Consider the following 18,011-nt stretch of genomic DNA (forward strand, 5'->3'; position numbering starts at 1 on the left):
CCCGGACTCCCACACCGTATCACACTTAGTTCTATAAAGCCATCAACGCTCAAGGGTCTGCGCTGGCTTCTTACAGTCTAGCTCGTAACCCGTCCAGACCGCAGAGTCAAAGGTCAGGGAAGGGTCAGCACCATAAGCCCGCCCCGTGCTGTGGCGGTGGCCCTCTGCACGGCAGGCCAGGGCACCGCCCGGCGGCCTCGGGTGGACCGGCCGCCATCTGGTGGCCTCTCCTCTGTGCCCACCTCCTCCGTCTCCAACTCCACTCAAGTCACCGGGAGTGTCCTCCTCGTGTAAACGTTTGCCCACATCTGTAGTCATTCCCCCGGGATACGTTCCCTGATCTGGGGCTGTTCCCACGGCTGTGTGTCAGGGCCCTGTGGCCCTGCCCTTATACGAAGACTGCAAAGTATAATTTCCTAAGACAGTAAATTTGATATAGCCACCAACGATAATATTTAATTTGCATCTTTTCGATTTTGATGAAGCCCTTTGTTTTTATTAAGTTCTGACTAATTGTTTTACACATTTTTATTCAATCCCTTGGCCCCTCCCTCTATGGGGTGTTTGATTCTGATCGATGTGGTAGAGCTCCCTGAAGATAAAGGTATTGAGTCCTTGTCTTCAGATATGTTGCGTGTATATCTACAGCTTATTGATGGCTTTTCTGTCCATACAGGGATTTTAAATTTTATGCACTCAAATCTCTCAGTGTTTTCCTCTACGCTTCCTACCTTTGATGGGATGGTATGAAGACCTTTCCCGCAACAAAATTATGGGAACATCCATGCCTATGTTCTTCTTTTTTTATTGGCTTATGGTTGATTTACAGTGTTGTGTTAGTTTCAGGTGTACAGCAAAGTGAATCCAGTATACATATATCCACTCTTTTTTAGATTCTTTTCTCACAGAGTTTATCACAGAGTATTGAGTGCCAATTCTTTCATGATTTCATTTTCCGCATTGAATTCTCTCCTCGCTCTGGAGTTGATTGTGTGTGTCTTTGTAGCCGGCTTCAAATTCCCTTTGAAATTAAAGCGATTAATAGATCCATTAATTCATGCATTAACATGGCGGGGAGGGGAAGCTGGTGGAGGACACGGGAGAGAGAGACGGGGTAATTCACGGATCAGGGTCCAGGGGAGGAGCAGGTGCCAGCAGGAGGGGTGCCTAGAGGGATCTGCCTCTGTCTCGGGCTGGGACGCTCGTCTCCGAGACCAGAGGAGGGGGTGGGCAGTTTCCCGGGGCAGGAGGTGGGCAGGGAAGGGGCTAGAAAGAAGGGCTGTGAGCGGTGCCCGCCCGTCCAGGGACAGGGCGGGCCGGCGGGGACCGTGGGGAGGGACCAGGAGAGGTGGCAGCGGTGACAGAGACTGGTGTGAGCCGGGCGGCCGGGGCCAGGCCGGGGCGGTTACGAGTTTCGGATCCGCGACTGCGATGCGCTGCCCCGGCCTCGGGCCCCGTGAGACCTGGAAGATGACACTCCGTGGGAGGGGTGTCCCGGGGGAGGGCTGGGCGTCGGGTGAAGGGGCAGGTGGCGGGGGCAGGCCGGGGGCATGGAGCATTCTAGGCGCGGGTGCGGGGACAGAGCCCAGAGGGAGGGGCTGTGGGAGGGGAGTCAAGGTCGAATCGCCCCGTTTTCACGGGCGTTACAGTTCCTGAGCACTTTCCCACGGGTTTGCAAAGGAGCCGCACAGCAGCCTTTCGGGGCAAGCGGGGGAGGGCTCTGCCCCAGCCGGGCGGGCGGCCTGCGGCCGAGGCGGGATGTGACCGCGGGAGTGCAGGCGCCCCCCCAGCACAGCGCCTAACTGTGCCCTGTCCTCTCTCCACAGCCCAGTAGCCCTGCCTCTGGCCCTGCTGACCATGGACGGGACGGCCAGCGTGACCCCTGCCGGCCGCCCCCACTGCCCCTCCTCCATCCCTGTGCCTCGAGCTGCTTCCCAGACCAGGATCCACACACCGGCCGCCTCCCCCCGGCTGCGGCCGCGCCGGGCCGGCCTGGCCCTGAGCCCCCAGCGGGCGGCCTCCCCAAGACTGGGCAAGGCAGGGGGCGCTTCCAGAGGCTCGTCCCCTAAGGCCTCTCGGGGGAGAGGCTCCCCCAAGGCTTCCGGGGCAGCGAGGGAGTCGGCCGAGGGTGCTGAAGGCCTCGGGGAGTCCCCCTGGAGCAGTCCCAGGGCGACCCCCAAAGCAGCCATCTCCAGCCGGGCTGGGTCCAGGAGCGCTGGGGAGACGCCGGGCACCCAGGCCAGGAAGAAGGGGGCCCAGGAAGAAATTCCCACCCCCCAGGCCCGGGGCAGGAGCCCCTCCCGGACCCATTCTCGTGGAGAAACTCAAATACCGGGGGCTCCTGAAGCTCGAAGGCCGTCTAACCACCCAGGAAAAGATCAAAGAGACATAACCTACAAAAGTTCCGGGGCCCCCAGGTCTCTGGAGCCTGATGCCTGGGCAGCGTCAGGGCCACGCTCCCCGGTCCGCAGCCCCGGGCAGAGCCCACGCCCGCCCCCTGCCCCGGGGGCCATCAGCTTCTCCTCCATCCATCAGCAGAGTCAGCCTGTCACAGCCACCGTGGCCCCCTTCCGGTACAGGTGAGCTGCGGGCAGAGGAGGGGAGTGGGCTGGTGGAGAGAACAGAAGGTGGCGGGGAGAGCCGGGGTGGGACTGGGACCTTCGCGGGGCACCTGGACCCCACTCTGGGGACGCCGCAACCAACGGAGGCTCGGCAGCAGGTGCCCCGACACGTCCACTTCCCTGAGGCCTCGTCAGGGTCCCGCGGATGCTGAAGAGCCAGGTCCGTGGGCAGGCAGGTCGGCCTCACCCACTCACCTGGGCAGCCGCCACCGCTCTAGTTAGACTGCCAGCATCGTGTCGGGTGTGCCTCCAGTCTGTGGTCCCTGAACTCCCCAGGGCCCCCAGGAGCCCCCGTTGGTACCCCGCGTCTGCCTGTCTGCCCCCCCTCTGTCCACGCTCCACGCTGCCCGTGCGCATCTGTCCCCAGGGTGATCAGACGTCCTGATGTGGTCGCATTGGGCCACGTCGCCACCGGGGGCAGTGGCCCGGCCGCTGTGCGTACCAGCCTGGTTAGCAAGCTGGCCTGTCCTGCTTTCTTCAGACGCCGCACGTGGAGACCACGGAGAAATGCTTCCGTCAACTGTGCTTTAATAAAAATACAACTCTTTACTGAAATGGCCACCATAAGTAAGCGACATTCTAATGACTAAGTGTGACACGGTTTAGAGATGCTCAAATGCAAAGGAAGTGCCTTCCCGACCAACCCAGCAAACGTCCCGGGCTTTCTCTCTGTGCTGACTGGGCAGGCTCTCCCACGTTTGGGTGGAGAGCTCCCTGGACACTGGGTCCCCCCGGGGCGGAGCAGCTGGGGTGGGGGCGGGGGTGGACGTGGGGAGCTGCGCCTTCCACTTGCAGCCGAGAGGGTGCCTTGGGCTCCCTTATGCCACGTAACAGCCGGCTGGGCCCAGGCAAGGGGGTCACAGCCTCCTCTCATCTGCACATCCCGCCTCCTCCAGAGCACCGCATTCGGTTACGAACTCCACAGTTTAAGAGGACATTGGTGCACGAAAACGCACTGCGAGGAAGACTGCCAGGTTGGCGAGGGATCCAAAAAGGCGCCGTAAGGATGATTAAAGGGGCTGCCCGCGGCAGTTTGCTTTAGAAAAGGGAGGTGAGAGCGGGTCTGACAGCTGTTTTGAAAGACATGAAGGGCTGCTGTGTTGTAAGCTGACTGCGGTTTACTCGGTGCAGCTCCAACACCCTGAATCCGCGTCATGGTGGTTAGAAATGAGGGAGAGACTTGAAGGTCATGAGGAAGAACTCGGGACTTCCCTGGCGGTCCAGTGGTTGGGACCTCGCCTTCCAAGATGGGGTGAGGGGTGTGGGTTCGATCCCTGATCGGGGAGCTAGGATCCCACGTGCCTCGCAGCCAGAGGACCAAGACCTGAAACAGAAGGAATGTTGTGGCAGGTTCCATGAAGACTTTGAAAAGATGGTCCATGTCAAAAAATCTTAAAAAGGAAAAAAAAAAGGAGGAAGAACTTTCCCGCAGCTGAAGGGGCTCACAAATTACCCACCGGCTGTGAGCTTCCTGGCACTGCAAGGAATCCCAGCTGCCCCCGACCGGAGCAGGTCTCCCCGGGGACCCCTGCCCCTCGGAGCACCCCTTCTGCCCAGAGCACCTTACCTGTCTTCCCTGTGACCTCCCGGACTTCCATTCTCAGGCTGATCAGAGACCGTCCCAGGACGGGTCCTTTCCCAGCCCTGACCTGCTTGCCTGTGGACTCTGGGACTTGCTTGTCCCCCACCAAGGTCCTTCCTGTTGAATCCATCTTTGGCAGAAAGTGTCCAGGCATTCAACAGTTCAAGAGGTTAATTCTCTACCCTACGAGCCCCCTGGCAGATGTAGAATCTGACATTTTCCAAAGAGCTCGGGACTTTTTCCTCTGAACGTCTCAGTGTGACCTGGACAGGCAGATTTCCTCCACTCAGCATACATCGGTTGCCTGTTTGTGTTTTAAACAGAAAAGTGTCAACCGCCTCAGCGGGGGGCTTCACCATCCACCTCTCAGACCTGCGGGTTTCAGGCCCCCGGTTCGGGCTGCAGGAGGGTCATGGCTAGGGAAAGGGAAGATTGGGACCGAGGACGCCCCAGGGGTGAGGGGTGGGCTGGGCCACCCACCAAGGAGGTGCCACCTGCTCCCGAAGGCGACAGACCCCCTGTTCCCACGGCAGCCGGTGTCTGTGCCCGCACCTTGGCCCATCCCAGAGGCCCGGGGTGGCAGGCCCCTCCCCGTCCCCGGGCCGCTCCTGCCTGAGCTGCTTCTTGGCGGGGGGGACCCCGCCGGCATCCGTCCCGCCTCCAGGGCCAGCGCCCCCGAGGGCCTGGGTGCAGCCCCTCCCCGCGACCAGGCACAGCCTCCCTCGCGCCCCTCTGCTCCCAGAGAGGACCCCGCGGTCGGCTCTGGCCCTCGGCTCTCCGCCCCCGCTGCCTCCCGCCCTCCCGGAGGGGAGCCCGGCGGGGCTTTTCTTTCCCGACGGTTGCGCCCTTCCCTCCTCGGGTGGCCTCACTCGGACCCCAGGTAGGAGGGTGCGGCTAATGGTGTCGGCAGTATCAGGTCTTCGGCTTCCTTCCCTCCGGTGCAGCCTCCGACCAAAGTCCAGCGTCGGCGGTGCTGTCCGTTCCGGCTGGGAAGTGAGGGGACCGCGGGGCCTGGCCGTGCGGGGCAGGCGGGGGCGGGGGGTGACAGTGTGCCCTCCTGCGCCGGAGCGGCCGGGCCGCCTCCCTCACCGACCCGGGAAGGCGCCGCCTCGCCCTCGCTCCGAGACGGCGTCCGTCAGCACGGCAGACCCGGCCTGCTCGTGGCCCCGGCTCCTGCTCACCCACCTGGGGTCGGACGGGGCCTGGCTCTCTGTAAGTGCGACGTTGCGCAGTGAGACACCTGTGCGTGTCCAGCGTCCCCTCCGCCAGGACCATGACCGCGTACTTTCTCCCCAGTGTCTTGCATCCCTTACCTTAAAAACCCAGGTCTACGCTCATGTCCTTTAAGAAACCAACCAACTCCAGTTTTTCTTCGGCCCGTTGACATTTAATTGACGGCCGCACGTGGCGGGCGACCCCCTTATCCGCGGTGGGATGGGATCTCCCGCTTGCTCTGAGTCCCCCCACCCTGCGCGTCCCCGTCCCCAGAGCCGGGGCCCGCAGACGTGTGAGCGAAGCCAGCACACGCGCCCCACAGCCCTGGGCTCTCAGGCTGGCCTGCCGCGAGGGTGCCTCCGCTGCCCCGCGACCCAGCAAGGCCGCAGAGGGGAGATCCGCTCTGCGTCGTGCAGCCAGAGTCCCAGCCACGCAGGGGCTGGGAGCAGCAGGACTGGAGAGAGGGAAGCAGGTCCCCCAGCCCCAGGCCCAGGCCAGACGTGGCGTTCTCCTCCTGCTGCACAGCCCCCTCCCCCTGCCAAGCTGCCAAAGGGCCCATGTAGCTGGAGACGTAGGCAGGCGGCTCGGAGAGCCCGGTGAGTGCCTGCAATACGAGCTCCTGGCGCCTTTGTTCCTGGGAGCGACTGTACGGCGGGGGCTGTGCCCGCGGCCCCGTGGGCCCTTGGGAGCTGGTGCCCCGAGACCTTGCCCTTCCTTCCTGCTGCCTCGCTGGGCCCAGCAAGGACGCCCCCCTCCTCCCCGGGAGCCCACCCCTCCTCCTCCTCTGACCTCCTCGCTGCCTGACGGTGGGGGCCGGGCCCCCTGAGCTCTCCCACGGGGTCAGTGGCCTCGGCTGCGGCGGGAGTCCCTCCCGTGGGTGCACAGGGCAGCCCGAGGGCAGGGGTCGTGGCAGGACACAGGCCCCGCACCCCAGGTACTGGGGTCGCTCCACCCTGCAGGCGATTCGCCTTCCTGGGGATTGGGGACCCTGAATGGTGACTGGCATCCGGCGGCCCCCTGCCCTCAGGTGCCCCACCCCCGCCCCTGGCCTCACTTTGCCTAGAAGGCCCACTGCCCACGGGGGGCCCAGCCCGGGGGACAGGGCACAGCTGAGGGGGAGAACCAACCCCAAGGGGAGAGGCTCGAGGCCGGGGAGACCTCTGCCCTGGGTGACCGCCGTTCTCTGTCTGCAGGGCCCAGGCCGACCCGGAACCGGGCCCCCTCCGCCAGGGCAGCTGGGCTCCTGATGGCTACTCCGGCCCCCCCGGCGGGACTGAGGAGAGCCTCTCGTGCGTGGGTAAGTGCTCTGGGGGCAAGACCTGCTCGGGGGGCGGGGCCTGGGCCAGAACCCTCCTCACTGCCCACGTGGGGGACGCAGCCCTGTTTGACCACCAGGCACTGCCCTGTCAATTGCACTTTGAGCTCGTGCCGTGCTGGACTCGACGGGGGTCGGTCCACGGCACCTGGGGTGCTGCAAGGCCAGGGCAGCCAAGCGGCCGGCAGGCACCCTGCTTATCCGGCGCCCAAGGAGGGTGTCGCTGAGGCCGTGACGGAAAGTCACAAGCTGGGAGCCTGCCCACCGAGAGCCGGGTCCGAGCCCAGCCCAGAGAAACAGAGGAGGAGCCGGACACCTGGCGGGCTGTCCCAGGGCCCTGCCCAGCGGCCTGACACCCACCCCTCCCCCAGGACCCCTGTTAACCACCACTCCCTTGTGGGTCACTTTCCCGTGGCCTCCTGTGGTCACAACCTACCCTTGATGTGTGTTGCACTGCTAATGCACCTTGGGAAGCAGAATGTGAGCCTTGCCAAGGAGACCCTGGAACCCAACACGGCGTGGTAGTCTCCCTGAGGGCAGGGACACGACCGCTCCCAGGACCCGTCCACCTCTGGCCACGGCAGGTGCTCAGCGGGGTCTCTGGATGGAGGGTGGTGAGCGGTGAGTGAGTGTCTCGTGGGCTGTTGCTTGGGTTCTGAAGGGGCCTGATTCTAAACTCTTCGCAGGGCTTGGATGTGTGTGTTGAGTTTCTCGCAACATTAAAAAAAAATCCCCAGAGGACGGCCGTTGTCACCCCAGAGGTCCTTGAGACCCAGGGAGTCCTTCCGTCGCCAGCGGGGGCGGCCTGCCCCCAGGCAGGAAGGAACCTGCTTTTGGCAAAGCTGAAGGGGTCCCCACGGTCCGTCTTGCGGCTTCATCTCAGGGCCCTGCTCCAGTGGGCGTAGCCGGGGCTGAGAACACGGCCTGCCCCTGAAGTCACCGGACACTGGTGGTGGCCACCCCTGCCTTCTCTGTCCCCTCAGGGCAGGCGGTCGGGGTCCCTGCGGAGCGCTCCGCCGGCCCGGTCCCCGGCAGTGGTCGGGGCGGCAGCGCCCCCTTCCACGGGGGGTCGTGGGGCAGAGACGGGCCATCTAGAAAGTAGGCCACGGCCTCTCCCAGCAGCGCAGGCGCAGGGGAAGCCGGGCGCGGCAGGGACGGCAGGAAACCTCCGTTCGCTGGCGCCGAGAGCCCCTGGGTGGCAGGATGCGGTAACCGGGAAACTACGCGAGCTGTCTGTGCGTCTGCAGGCTTGCGCGCGCGACGGCTTCCTCGTGTGCGCCTCAGCCTCAGGGCCCGACGGCCTCCGGCTGCCCAGGCGCCTGCTCCCCATCGCCCTGCCCCGAGCGCGGAGGGGACGTTCCCGCCAACGTCCGCGCCGGCCGGCCCCGGGAGCCCCAGCTGGTGGGCTGGAAGCCCCCCCCCCCCCCGCCCCCGCCAGCTGGATGTGAAGGGTCTGGTGGATGGCACGTGGGGCTCTGTGTGGGGCGGGGCCCGGGCAGCCCCGGGAGGTGGGCCGCACAGGGGGAAGAGGGCCGCTGCCTCCTCCACGTCTCCTGGGATGCGAGCAAGGCTTTGGAGCCGCCTCTGCTCCGGCCCTCGCTGCGGCCACGGTGTCCGTCTTGGCCCGGGATACCCCGAGCTCTTTGACGGGTGGGACGGCGGAGAGATCTGGGGTCTGCCTGTGCTTTGGGGGGGGCCTGTCCTCTGAGCCTGAAGAAATGGAGACGAGAGGAAGGGAGGGGGAGCGGACGGCCTCGTGCGCTTGTTACTGCTCTCATACGATCCACGAACCATCCGGGAGCCGGCTCTGCGCAGCAGGAAGAGGACTCCCCATCATGACTTGCCACCAGCCAGGGTGCTGGGCGTGGTCTTTGCTGGTACCAGCTCGGTCCACGGTCAGCTGCTCTGCCCGCCGGGGCCGAGTGGGGGCAACGGGGCCGGCACCCTGACCCTCTCCGAGCCCACCCGGCTGTGCCGGGGAAAGCCTGGCACTGGTCCCCTGCTGCCACGCCCCGAGGTTGCCATTGGCACACACGTGCCTGGGTCGCCATCGGGGAAGCCAGGGCCGGCGTCCCCGGCGCCCACGTGGGAGGCCGTGTGCAGGAGGACTGCAAGGGTTGCCCCGAGGTCGACACAGATACCTTAATCACTTCCAGCTCGTGGTGTGCGTGAGCACTGAGTGGACAGGGCATGAAGGCATCTTTTCTCATCCTCACACCACGTGTCCCTGGGGAACGAGCCCTCCTACCGCCCCGCCTGGCTCCTCACACGAGGTGAGGGGCCTGGAAGCCGGCCTCGTCCTGGGCTCATCTGTGTTTCTCCTCCTCCCTCCCTGTCACAGAGTCGACTCCATCTTTAAGCCACAATCAAGTTTTCCACGCCTTGTGGGTTTCAGAGAGAAAATTCCAGATCTGGTGTGTCCTCCCAGGGCAGGAGCAGGGCTGGACCCTCCCTTGGGGGGTGTCTGCTCTGGGCCCCCGCTGGCCGCTGGCCCACCAGGCTCTCCCGGGAGCCTCAGGCTGGATCCAGGTCTCTGGGCTGCAGGGGCCTTGGGCTCGAAAGAGCCAGGTCAGAGCCCGAATGGACTGTAGCTTTACCCAAACGTGGCCTCGTTTCCGCTGGGGAGAGAGGCCCGGGGAGGGAGGGTCACCTGCTCGGGTGAGTGTGGCTCGTGAAGAGCTGAGCTGAAACCGGGAGCACGGCCTCCGACTCCCCCAGACGAGGGGAAGACCAGGTGCTGATGACAGCTACTGTTTATTGAGCACCTGCTGTGTGCAGGGCACAGCGCCAGGCTCAAAGTCCTTTGTTAGCACATTACCCATGCTTCGCGGTGGAACGCGTGCTCTGTGGTAGACCAGGGAGCTCGGCTCAGAGAGGTCATTGCGAACAAGTCGTCTGAGGATGCACAGCGAGGGGCTGTACCAGGACTGGAGTCCAGGCCACCCTCTTCCAAGGTCACCCCCGCCTTCCCCTCTGCTGCCGGTCACGCCGTTCAAGCTCAGCTGGGTCTCCCGGGTGGCGGGGAGGGGACACGCCACTGATCAGTCCCTACCATCACGTCCCCGACCCGAGCTGAGCCCGGGTTGCCACTGCCTCCGCCTCCGGAGACTGGGTCTTTCATGCGGCGTTCACCGCCTCCCCCATGTTCCCACCCTCCTGGGACTTTCAGGCTGAGCTGGGCCCGTGAACCAGCCGTCCTTGGGGAGAGGTCGCACAGACAATTGACTAGAAAACACAGCCCAGGCTCGGGGCAGGCGGTATGAGCTGTGTCCTCAGGGCTCATGCGTGGCCGGGCCGCTGTGGGGCTGCAGGGACCTGGAGCTTGGGGATAAGCAGGGCTGTCTGGGACAGAGCGGCCTTCCGGGAGCTGGCATGGAGGTGGCAGTAACACCCGGTAGCAGCACCGACACTTTCCGGGCTTCCTGGAACCAGGCATTGCCCTACGCGCCCACAACCATGCGAGGTGGGGACCCACGCCCTCGTGTGGCATTGTGGCCTTGCCGCCCGCCGGCCGCGCAGCCTCGCGCTGGTTCCTGGTCTCTCTGTGCCTCCACGATGACACCCGCCCCGTCTTCCAAGGGTTTTGTGGTGATAAAATGCATCCGTGCAAGCAAAGCGCTGTTCCTGATGTGCCCTGTGAGGGGGCAGGTGACCACCCAAGGTGGTCTGGCCGGGACTGGAGCCCAGTCCTCAGAGGTCACGCTCTGGGCCAGCCCTGCCATGACCTTGCTGGGGCCGGGGTCGGGGAGGGGTGAACGTCCCAGGTCCTGGGTGCCCAGGGAGACCAGAGAGGCGGTGAGATGACCAGTGAGGCAGGGCCTGGCTGGGGAGGGCCGTGGAAGGAGAGACCAGAGTGGTGAGGTCAGTGCTGGGGGATGGGAGGGGGTACCTGAAAACTGGCGGGCTCTGCATTCTGTTTCTTTGGAGGAGGAGGGGGGAGGGAGGAGGCTGGGGGACGTCTCACCTCACGTCAGCATTTGGCTGGGAACGGGGCTCATCTCCAAGCAGTGGATTTGGCCTATTTTAGTGGAGGGTCAAAAATAGCAGAGGCTGAGCAGCCCGGGCCCCCCCAGACCACCACCCACGAGTGCTTGAAAAGCAATACACAGGGTTGGCAAGGCCTAGCTTCCCACTTCCCGTTCCACCCAAGAGCACAGGGCCCCTGCGATGCCCAACTCCAGAGAATTAAACCCATTCGCCAAATTTTTATCCAGCACCAAAATTACATGTCAGGCATGCTCTAGACACCTGAGTACATCCAGGGACAAAACAGGCACAGACTTTGCCGTGCGGAGCTTCCATGGCTGTCGAGTGGTGCAGTGTTCAGCCTGTGCAACTGTATATGAGCTGCACCGTGCCCTCATGGTGAAGCGCCAGCACTGGAGTGTGTGCACACCCAGAGAGCAAGGGCAGAGCTCTGGCTTCGGGTTGCCCCCCGAGTACACAAGCAGCAGCTGCCTTCAGTGCTGGGAGAGCCTGGGTCTTCGATGCTGGGAAGGATGGCAGGAGGGAAGGTGGTAAACGTCCCCTGTGGTTTCCCTGGAGACTTACCCCTGTATTCCATATCTGTCTGTCCTGGACTTAGCTCCTCCCGTCAGGGCTTGGAGATTCAACTCTCCAGCCCCAGGGGACCTGCTTCCGTTCCTCCTAGGAGATCCTGCCCCCTTCACTCCTCCGCACTGCGGGCTGCGGGCGGGTCCCGAAGATGAGGATGCTTACTGGGAGGAGGTGGGCCTGCTCACTGGGAATCGCACCCCATACAACTTCGGGGCAGTTGTGCAGGGAGCCAGGGTGGGGGCAGCTGGAAATCTCAGCTCTGCGAGGAGCTGCTGCTAGACTCCCAGTGCTGTCCTTCCGTGGCCGCGGGGGAGGCCTCACCTCCGGGGTGGCCCTAAAGAGCTGGCTCACGAGGCTTTGCCCCCCGCCCCGTGCCAGGGTGGGCCAGTCCTCTTCCTAACTTCTGGGGAGGCCTAGGCAGGTGGAGAAAGCCTCCAGCCCCTGCCTGAGCACCGCTGAGTGGGCGGGGCGGGCCCAGAGCACCCCTGCCCACAGCTCCCGCCCCCGATGAGAGGATCAGGGGCCCCACCGAGAGACGGGAAGATGCCCAGCAGCCCGCCCAGAAGGAGCTCTGGGAGACGCGGTGGAGCGTGAGGAGACGTGGACACGGTGACGGGGGGGGGGGGGGCGGCTAAGGGCTGAAATTCAGCCACGCGATGCTCTGCACCCACTCGAGTCCTTTAAGAGGTGGGAGTCACGCCTGCCTTCCTGTGTGTGTCCCCAGGCGTGGGCTCCTGGGCTTCAGAGGGAGCAGGAGAGAGTGAAAAGGTCAGGGCAGAGGAGGGCAGGGGAGGGCAGAGAAGCGCTTAGCGGTCCCTCCTCTCCGAGGGTGGGTGGCGGGTGAGCTGGTTCTGAGCGGAGAACGGTCGAGGTCGGAGAGGGAAGGGACCTCCGGCAGGAGGGGCGGCGGAGCCGGGCAGCCCCGGGGCGCACGGTCCAGGGCAGGAGCTGGACCCGGCCAGCTCGCCGCATCCGTCCTGCCTGGGAGGCTGGGCCTCCGCGGAGGTGAGGGGTGGGGGCAGAGGAGGGGCGCTTCTGGGGACGCGTCAGGCTGCGGGGAGGTGGACCCTCGGCTCCACGCCCGTGGATATTCTGGGCACCGGCAGGGCAGTTTTTAAGTGCCACGTGGTCGCCAGCAACTGGGCCATTAACATTCACTGAGACAGAAGCCCACGGCATCCTTCTCTTACGTCTGATGTCTTGTTTAAAAACCTAACAGAACTCCAGTAGAGCGCCGAGGTGCCCCCTGAGTGGCCGGGGGTGGGAGTGTCTCTCCAGGTAGGACGAGGCCGGGTTCCTCAGCCCCGCCGGCCCAGCCCCCCCAGACCCAGGTGGGCTGAGCCTTCTCCTTCCTCCTTACGTCTCTGGCATCACGGACCTCGCTCAGAACCTGGGGGACGCTGCAGACAGATGGGCGTATTCACAGCACAGGGCTGGTCTCACGGGCCTTCCGTGTCTGGTCTGTGAGCCCAGACTAAGGAAGTCTGCTCCGCGGCAGTGGGGCCATCACAGGGCTGGCCAGACGGCCCGGGTGTGGGCCTGTGTCTTCCTTCCTCTGGCCTTCGGTGTCTTGGCCCACAGTGAGGTAATAGAATCAGTTACAAATGGACCAGTTCTGCCCTAAAGCAGAAAACTGAGTAAGACTGTCTTTGGGGTTCCTCTGACCTTAGAACAGCCAGCCCTGCGCGGATGGTCCGAGGGGACTGCAGGTTCACCGCATGAGACACACCCACACGGGCGCTCCCCGGGTCTCTGTCCCAGGCGACAGGGCACAGGCCGCCCTCCCACACCTCGCTGCCTGCAGCTGCCATGACAGCCAATGGCTGGTCCTGGTCTCAGGACGGTGCATCTGGGCCTTGCAGAGTTCCTCCGGGCCCCAGTGTGCAACAGACCCCCCAGCACTTGTGGGGAGGACAGGTGCCATGGCAACACACAAGCCGAGCCCGTGCGGGAAGCATCCAGACTCCTCACCCTGGTCTCTGCAGCAGCCGAGCACAGGGGGTCTGCCTCACATGCGTCCAGTTTCAGACTGAGTCCTCTGGGTCAGGGGCGTCTCCTCCTGCTGGGAGCCCACCCGCACCCCCTTCTGACTTCTTCCTGACCAGCGAAAGTGCAGAGAAAGTAGGTATTCTCTTAAGGCCACATACTGGGTCCCGAAGAGAACCTGGGACCCCCAAGACTTGCGAATAAGGAAGTCCCCTAGGGGTCCCGGATGTGTTGGGACTGCCAGCTTCTCTGGAAGTGACCGGGGCCCCAGCACAGGGGTCCTGAGGCTGAGCCGAGAAGGGACCCTGGTGCTGTGGACGAGCCGCTGGGCCCACAGGGGGCATCCTCCACCCCATGCCCACCCCCAGGGTTCTGTGGGCCAGTCCGCGTGTGAGTGCAGCCCGGACCCAGGCAGATCCCAGGAGCGGTGGGCGTCCAGGCTCCAGGAGGCTGCTGGCTGGATGGCGGTCAGGCCTCCCTCCCAATCCCCACCCGCTCTAGGACCCAGGCCTCCTTTTTGGGATCACGTGCAATTATTCAGCAAGTCCCCAGGAACAGTGGGAACTTGTGGGAAGATGTGAGAGACCTGATACCACCGGCAGCCTGCTGGGTGACCTCGGGCAAGCGTATTTCTGTGTAAGAGGAAGATAGAGGTCGTCCCCGCTTTGGAGGGTTTGATGAAACGGTGCCCGTGATGCGTCTAAGAGGGCCCCTGGCAGCACCAGGTGCTTCGTGGCGGGAAGAGCCCTGCCCCGCCGCTCCACCAGCATCAGTGAGCCCTTCCTGACTGCCGCGTGGAGGGAGACCTCGCAGTCCACCCAGCCTGCTTTGACAGAAGTACCACAGACCAGGCAGCTGCAACGACGAAATGTACTCCTCACATTTCTGGAGGCGGGGTCCAGGGTCAAGGTGCCGGCCACTTCGGTTCCTGCTGAGAGCTCTCCTCCCGGTTTGCAGGCAAACCGTCATCTCGCTGTGTCCTCACCTGGCTCAGGGGAAGCAAGCGCCCTGGTGCCTCTTCTTGTAAGGGCACTAATCCCATCGCCAGTGCTCTGCCCTTGTGACCTAATTACCTCCCCAATGCCCTATCTCCAGGTCCCACCACACTGGGGATTGGAGTTTCCGTTCAGGAATCTGGGGGGATACCACCATGCAGTCTGTAAAGGGGGCTTACACAGTAGCTGGGGGGGAGGATCTCTCCCTAGGATACAACTGGGAGAATTTGTCTCGTGGCCCCCTGACTATAATCACTAGGAGGAAAGTTCGAGATCCGTGTGCGATGTAGTCAGAGAAGGCTTCCTAGAGGAGGCAGCCCCGAGGCTGCACCTCGACGGGTGAACTGGAGTTGAATTCATGTAGGAGAAGGCATCGGGGAGACAGGCACACACGGCCGAGGTGCAGGGGTGGGATCCGGCCTGGACCAGAGGGTGGGTAGGAAAGCGTCAGAGAGCACGTCTCCCGGGGGGGTGGGAGGACTGCTGTGTGTGGGTGGCGCTGGCCCCTGTGGCGGCAGGTACCAGAGGGTGGGGGACAGCCCTTCGCTGGGAAGCCACCCGGCCACCTCCACCCACCATCGTGGAGTTCAGGCTTTAAACGGAGAAGGAGGGTGTCCGCCCTCGGGGGACCTGGGCGGCCTGCTCAGAAGCGGAGGGGGAGCCCAGTGCCTTGCTGTGCACGCCCGAGCTCCCCGCCGAGGCGCAGAGGTCCCGTGCTCTAGCCCGGGGCTCAGGACACTTGGGGGGCACTAGGGGGACAGAACGAGGAGCCGTGGCCCAGCCCTCAGTCGGACCTCACCTCGTGGGTCAGCGGCCCTCCGAGAGGCCCTCCAGCCACAGTCCCCCTCCCTGCGGGGCTGCACACCCGGAGAACCCAGCCTCTGAGCGGAGAGCCCTGCCCTCCAGCTGGGGACATGGGCTTCGGGCTCAGGCCCCGGGTCCTCCCTGGGCTCGTCTCGCGCCCTCCCCCGCCCCCCCCCCCACTTCACACGGGGCAGGCTCATCCCCGTCCGGTTGGCGTGGAGGCGCGGGGCTCGTGTGTCCGGGCGGCTGTGAGCGCCCAGGAGCGTGGGCTGGAGTTAGACAGCCTCAGCATCCTCACCCTCCCGGCAGTGCTCCCTGGGACGCTGGGCCAGAAGGCAGACTGGGGCCCACGGCCCTGGCTCCACTCCCAGCCCTCAGTTTGCTGGGCCTCATGTTCCCCAACACAGGTGGACGGCAGACCTCTTCTGGGCCCATACTGCTGACCTTGAAGCCCAGGAGAAAAATCCTCAACCCCGAAGCTCAGGGAGCCTCTTAGGACCAGCGAGGCTGAGCCAGGGCCCTGCGGAGTCCCTGCTCCCTCCCCAGGCCCTGGAAAGCGAAGGCGGGGGGTGGGGGGGTGGGGGGAGCAAGTGGATCAGTCTGGGAGGGCTTCCTGGAGGAGGTGCGAGCCAGCTGGTGCACCCATGCTGGACCACTGTGTCCCCCGGCTCCTTTTCTCCTCCAGGTGGCCGTGCAGGGGGGGGCTCAAGTTCCTGGCGGGACCGCCAGGTGCGTGAGGGAACCGTCCCCCAGAGGTGTGCGGGGCCGAGGTGGGGGAGGAGAGGGTCTCAGCTGTGACCTGTCCCAAGGTCACAAGAACTGCAGCTTCCTCGAGGGGGCAGAGAGGGGGTCTGCCGGCGTCCCCGAGGCCCAGGGCTGCAGGGAAGGGCGGGGAGGTGTGGCGGGATGCTGGCCTGGGGCCTGGCTACCATTCCAGCACCAGCTGCGCTGTGTCTCACCACGGGTGCCGCGAGGTCGCCGCTGTTTACAGCCCCCGCACAGCTGCCCTGAGTCACGTGCCCATTCATTCCGTCACTCCTCATTCATCCCACACTCCTGAGAGCCCACGGTGTGCGAAGAGCCGCAGTGGGTTCTGGGAAACGTCCATCGTCCGCAGACCAACCCAGGCTGGATCCCTGAGAGTCACAGAAGAGTGGATACAGGGTGTTGGCTGGATGCCAGAAAGTTACTGCCTTGTCTGCAGCAGGCGTGCGCGTGAGGCGGGCAGGCCTCGCGGGGGAGGGCCCTCGGGTCTCAGGAAGGGCCAGGGTCTCATCCTCTCTCCACACCAGCTCCTTCTGACGTCTTCCTGACCTTGACTGATGGCAACCCTGAGCCTAGAATTGTGCGGGCCCAATTCTTGGGATAGTCTTGGCCCCTCTCTTTCCCACACACCCACGTCTGGTCCTTCAGCAAATCCTCACAGGAGTTGCCCACGTCTCACCACCGCAGAGTCACCACCAGTTCCAAGCCACCATCACCTCTCACCTCGATGGTTGCATCTGTGTCTGCCCAGGAGCCCCGCCCAGCAGCCAAGGGGCCCTGCCAAGGGGGAGCCCGGCTGTGCCAGTCCTCCGCTCCGAGCCTGCCGGGGGCTCCCGCCTCACTGAGCGAAAGGCCGAGTGATGGCCGCCGAGGCCTCCGCACACCGGCCCCATCACATCCCGACCTCACCACCTGCCGCTGGCCCTGTCCTTTCTCTCCAGCAGACGTGTCTCTGATCTTGAGATTCCCTGAACACGGCAGGCACACTCTGCCCCAGGGCCTTTAATGGGCTGTGCCCTCTGCCCAGAAATCTCTTCCCCAGATATCCATAGAGATGGTCCCCTCGCTCCTTCAGATCTTTGCTCAAATGACCCTTCTCAGTAAAGCCTTCCTTGGTCACCAAATCCGAAGTTCACCCCCTGCCCACGGCTGGTTCATATTCCCCTTCCTGCTTTCTTCTGCCTCAGCAGCTAACACGTCTGCTTATTGCCTGTCCCTCCTGTGTGAACGGACGTCCCATGAGGACAAGAGTTTTTGTCCGTCCCTTCTCCGTGGCAACCCAGCACCTGTGGGAGCTCGCGCGTGGAGGCGCCGAGCGACGGGACGTCGCTCGCCTGTCGGCCCCCTCCGCAGCCTCCAGCCTGGCCTCGTGCAGGTTTTGCTCGAGAAGTCCCTGCTGAGCGGTGGAAGGACATGGGGGGTGACGTGGCGGCGAAAAGGGCAGGAGGAAGCGGGCATCCGTGGCTGGAGGGCTTTCCACAAAGGCGGCAGGGGCGGGAGGTGAGGAAGGACCTCATCGCGGGGTCGGGCTTGTGGCTGAGCCCCTGGCCCAGGGTGAGGGGCTGGTGTGCAGCTCCTGCTCTCCAGATCCTGAAGGGGGCACAGAAATCAGGAGAGCCCTCCGCTCTGCCCGGCCCCCCAGGGGGCCACGCGTGGCCTCGCCTGGCCACTCCCCCACCTCAGAGCCCTGCTTCTCCCAAGGTCACCTTTCAAGGTCCACCAGGCGGGGGCAGCCTAGCCCTCCTTCCCAGTTGCTCCTCTCTTCCTCTCTCCCCACCCCCAGAAACCCTCTCTCAAACCGAGGGGCAGATCCCAGAACCTGCCCTCAACAACCTGGGCTACATCCGCATCCAGTCCCGGGTGGGGGGGTGCAACCTCACACCACAGGCTTGTCCTTGGCCGTGTGCCTGTATCTTCATTCCTCAAGTTGCTTTAAGTGATGGGTCAACAGATGTGGTCAAATCTCTCATCCCACCCCCACTGCAGAGACTGCCAATGCCTTTGGAGAGAGAGGAGTGGGGCGAGGAGTGGTTTTGGGGGGCTGGAGACGGGGGACTTTCCTGATTCCAAACCAGCCTCCTTCCCGCATCCCCCTGGAGCGCGGGTGGGTCCAGCCCCTGCTGCAGGGCACGGCATCATCACACCTGCTCCCTGCCCAGCCGGGCCTCTGC

At 64.2% G+C, this 18,011-nt stretch overlaps 1 protein-coding gene across 4 annotated transcripts in view; it reads left to right on the plus strand.

Annotated features, from left to right (window-relative positions):
* NAV1 (neuron navigator 1) overlaps nt 1-18,011 on the plus strand; it is a 203,793-nt gene that overhangs the window by 59,003 nt on the left and 126,779 nt on the right. For all 4 annotated transcript variants that reach the window (XM_057728533.1, XM_057728534.1, XM_057728535.1 and 1 more), the window contains exons 2-3: nt 1,827-2,579; nt 6,612-6,715. In XM_057728533.1, the coding sequence (XP_057584516.1) occupies nt 1,858-2,579; nt 6,612-6,715 (826 nt within the window). In that variant the 5' untranslated portion in view covers nt 1,827-1,857. The remainder of the gene's footprint in view (nt 1-1,826; nt 2,580-6,611; nt 6,716-18,011) is intronic.

This window comes from Hippopotamus amphibius, chromosome 3, assembly GCF_030028045.1.
Source record: "Hippopotamus amphibius kiboko isolate mHipAmp2 chromosome 3, mHipAmp2.hap2, whole genome shotgun sequence".
NCBI lineage: Eukaryota > Metazoa > Chordata > Mammalia > Artiodactyla > Hippopotamidae > Hippopotamus > Hippopotamus amphibius.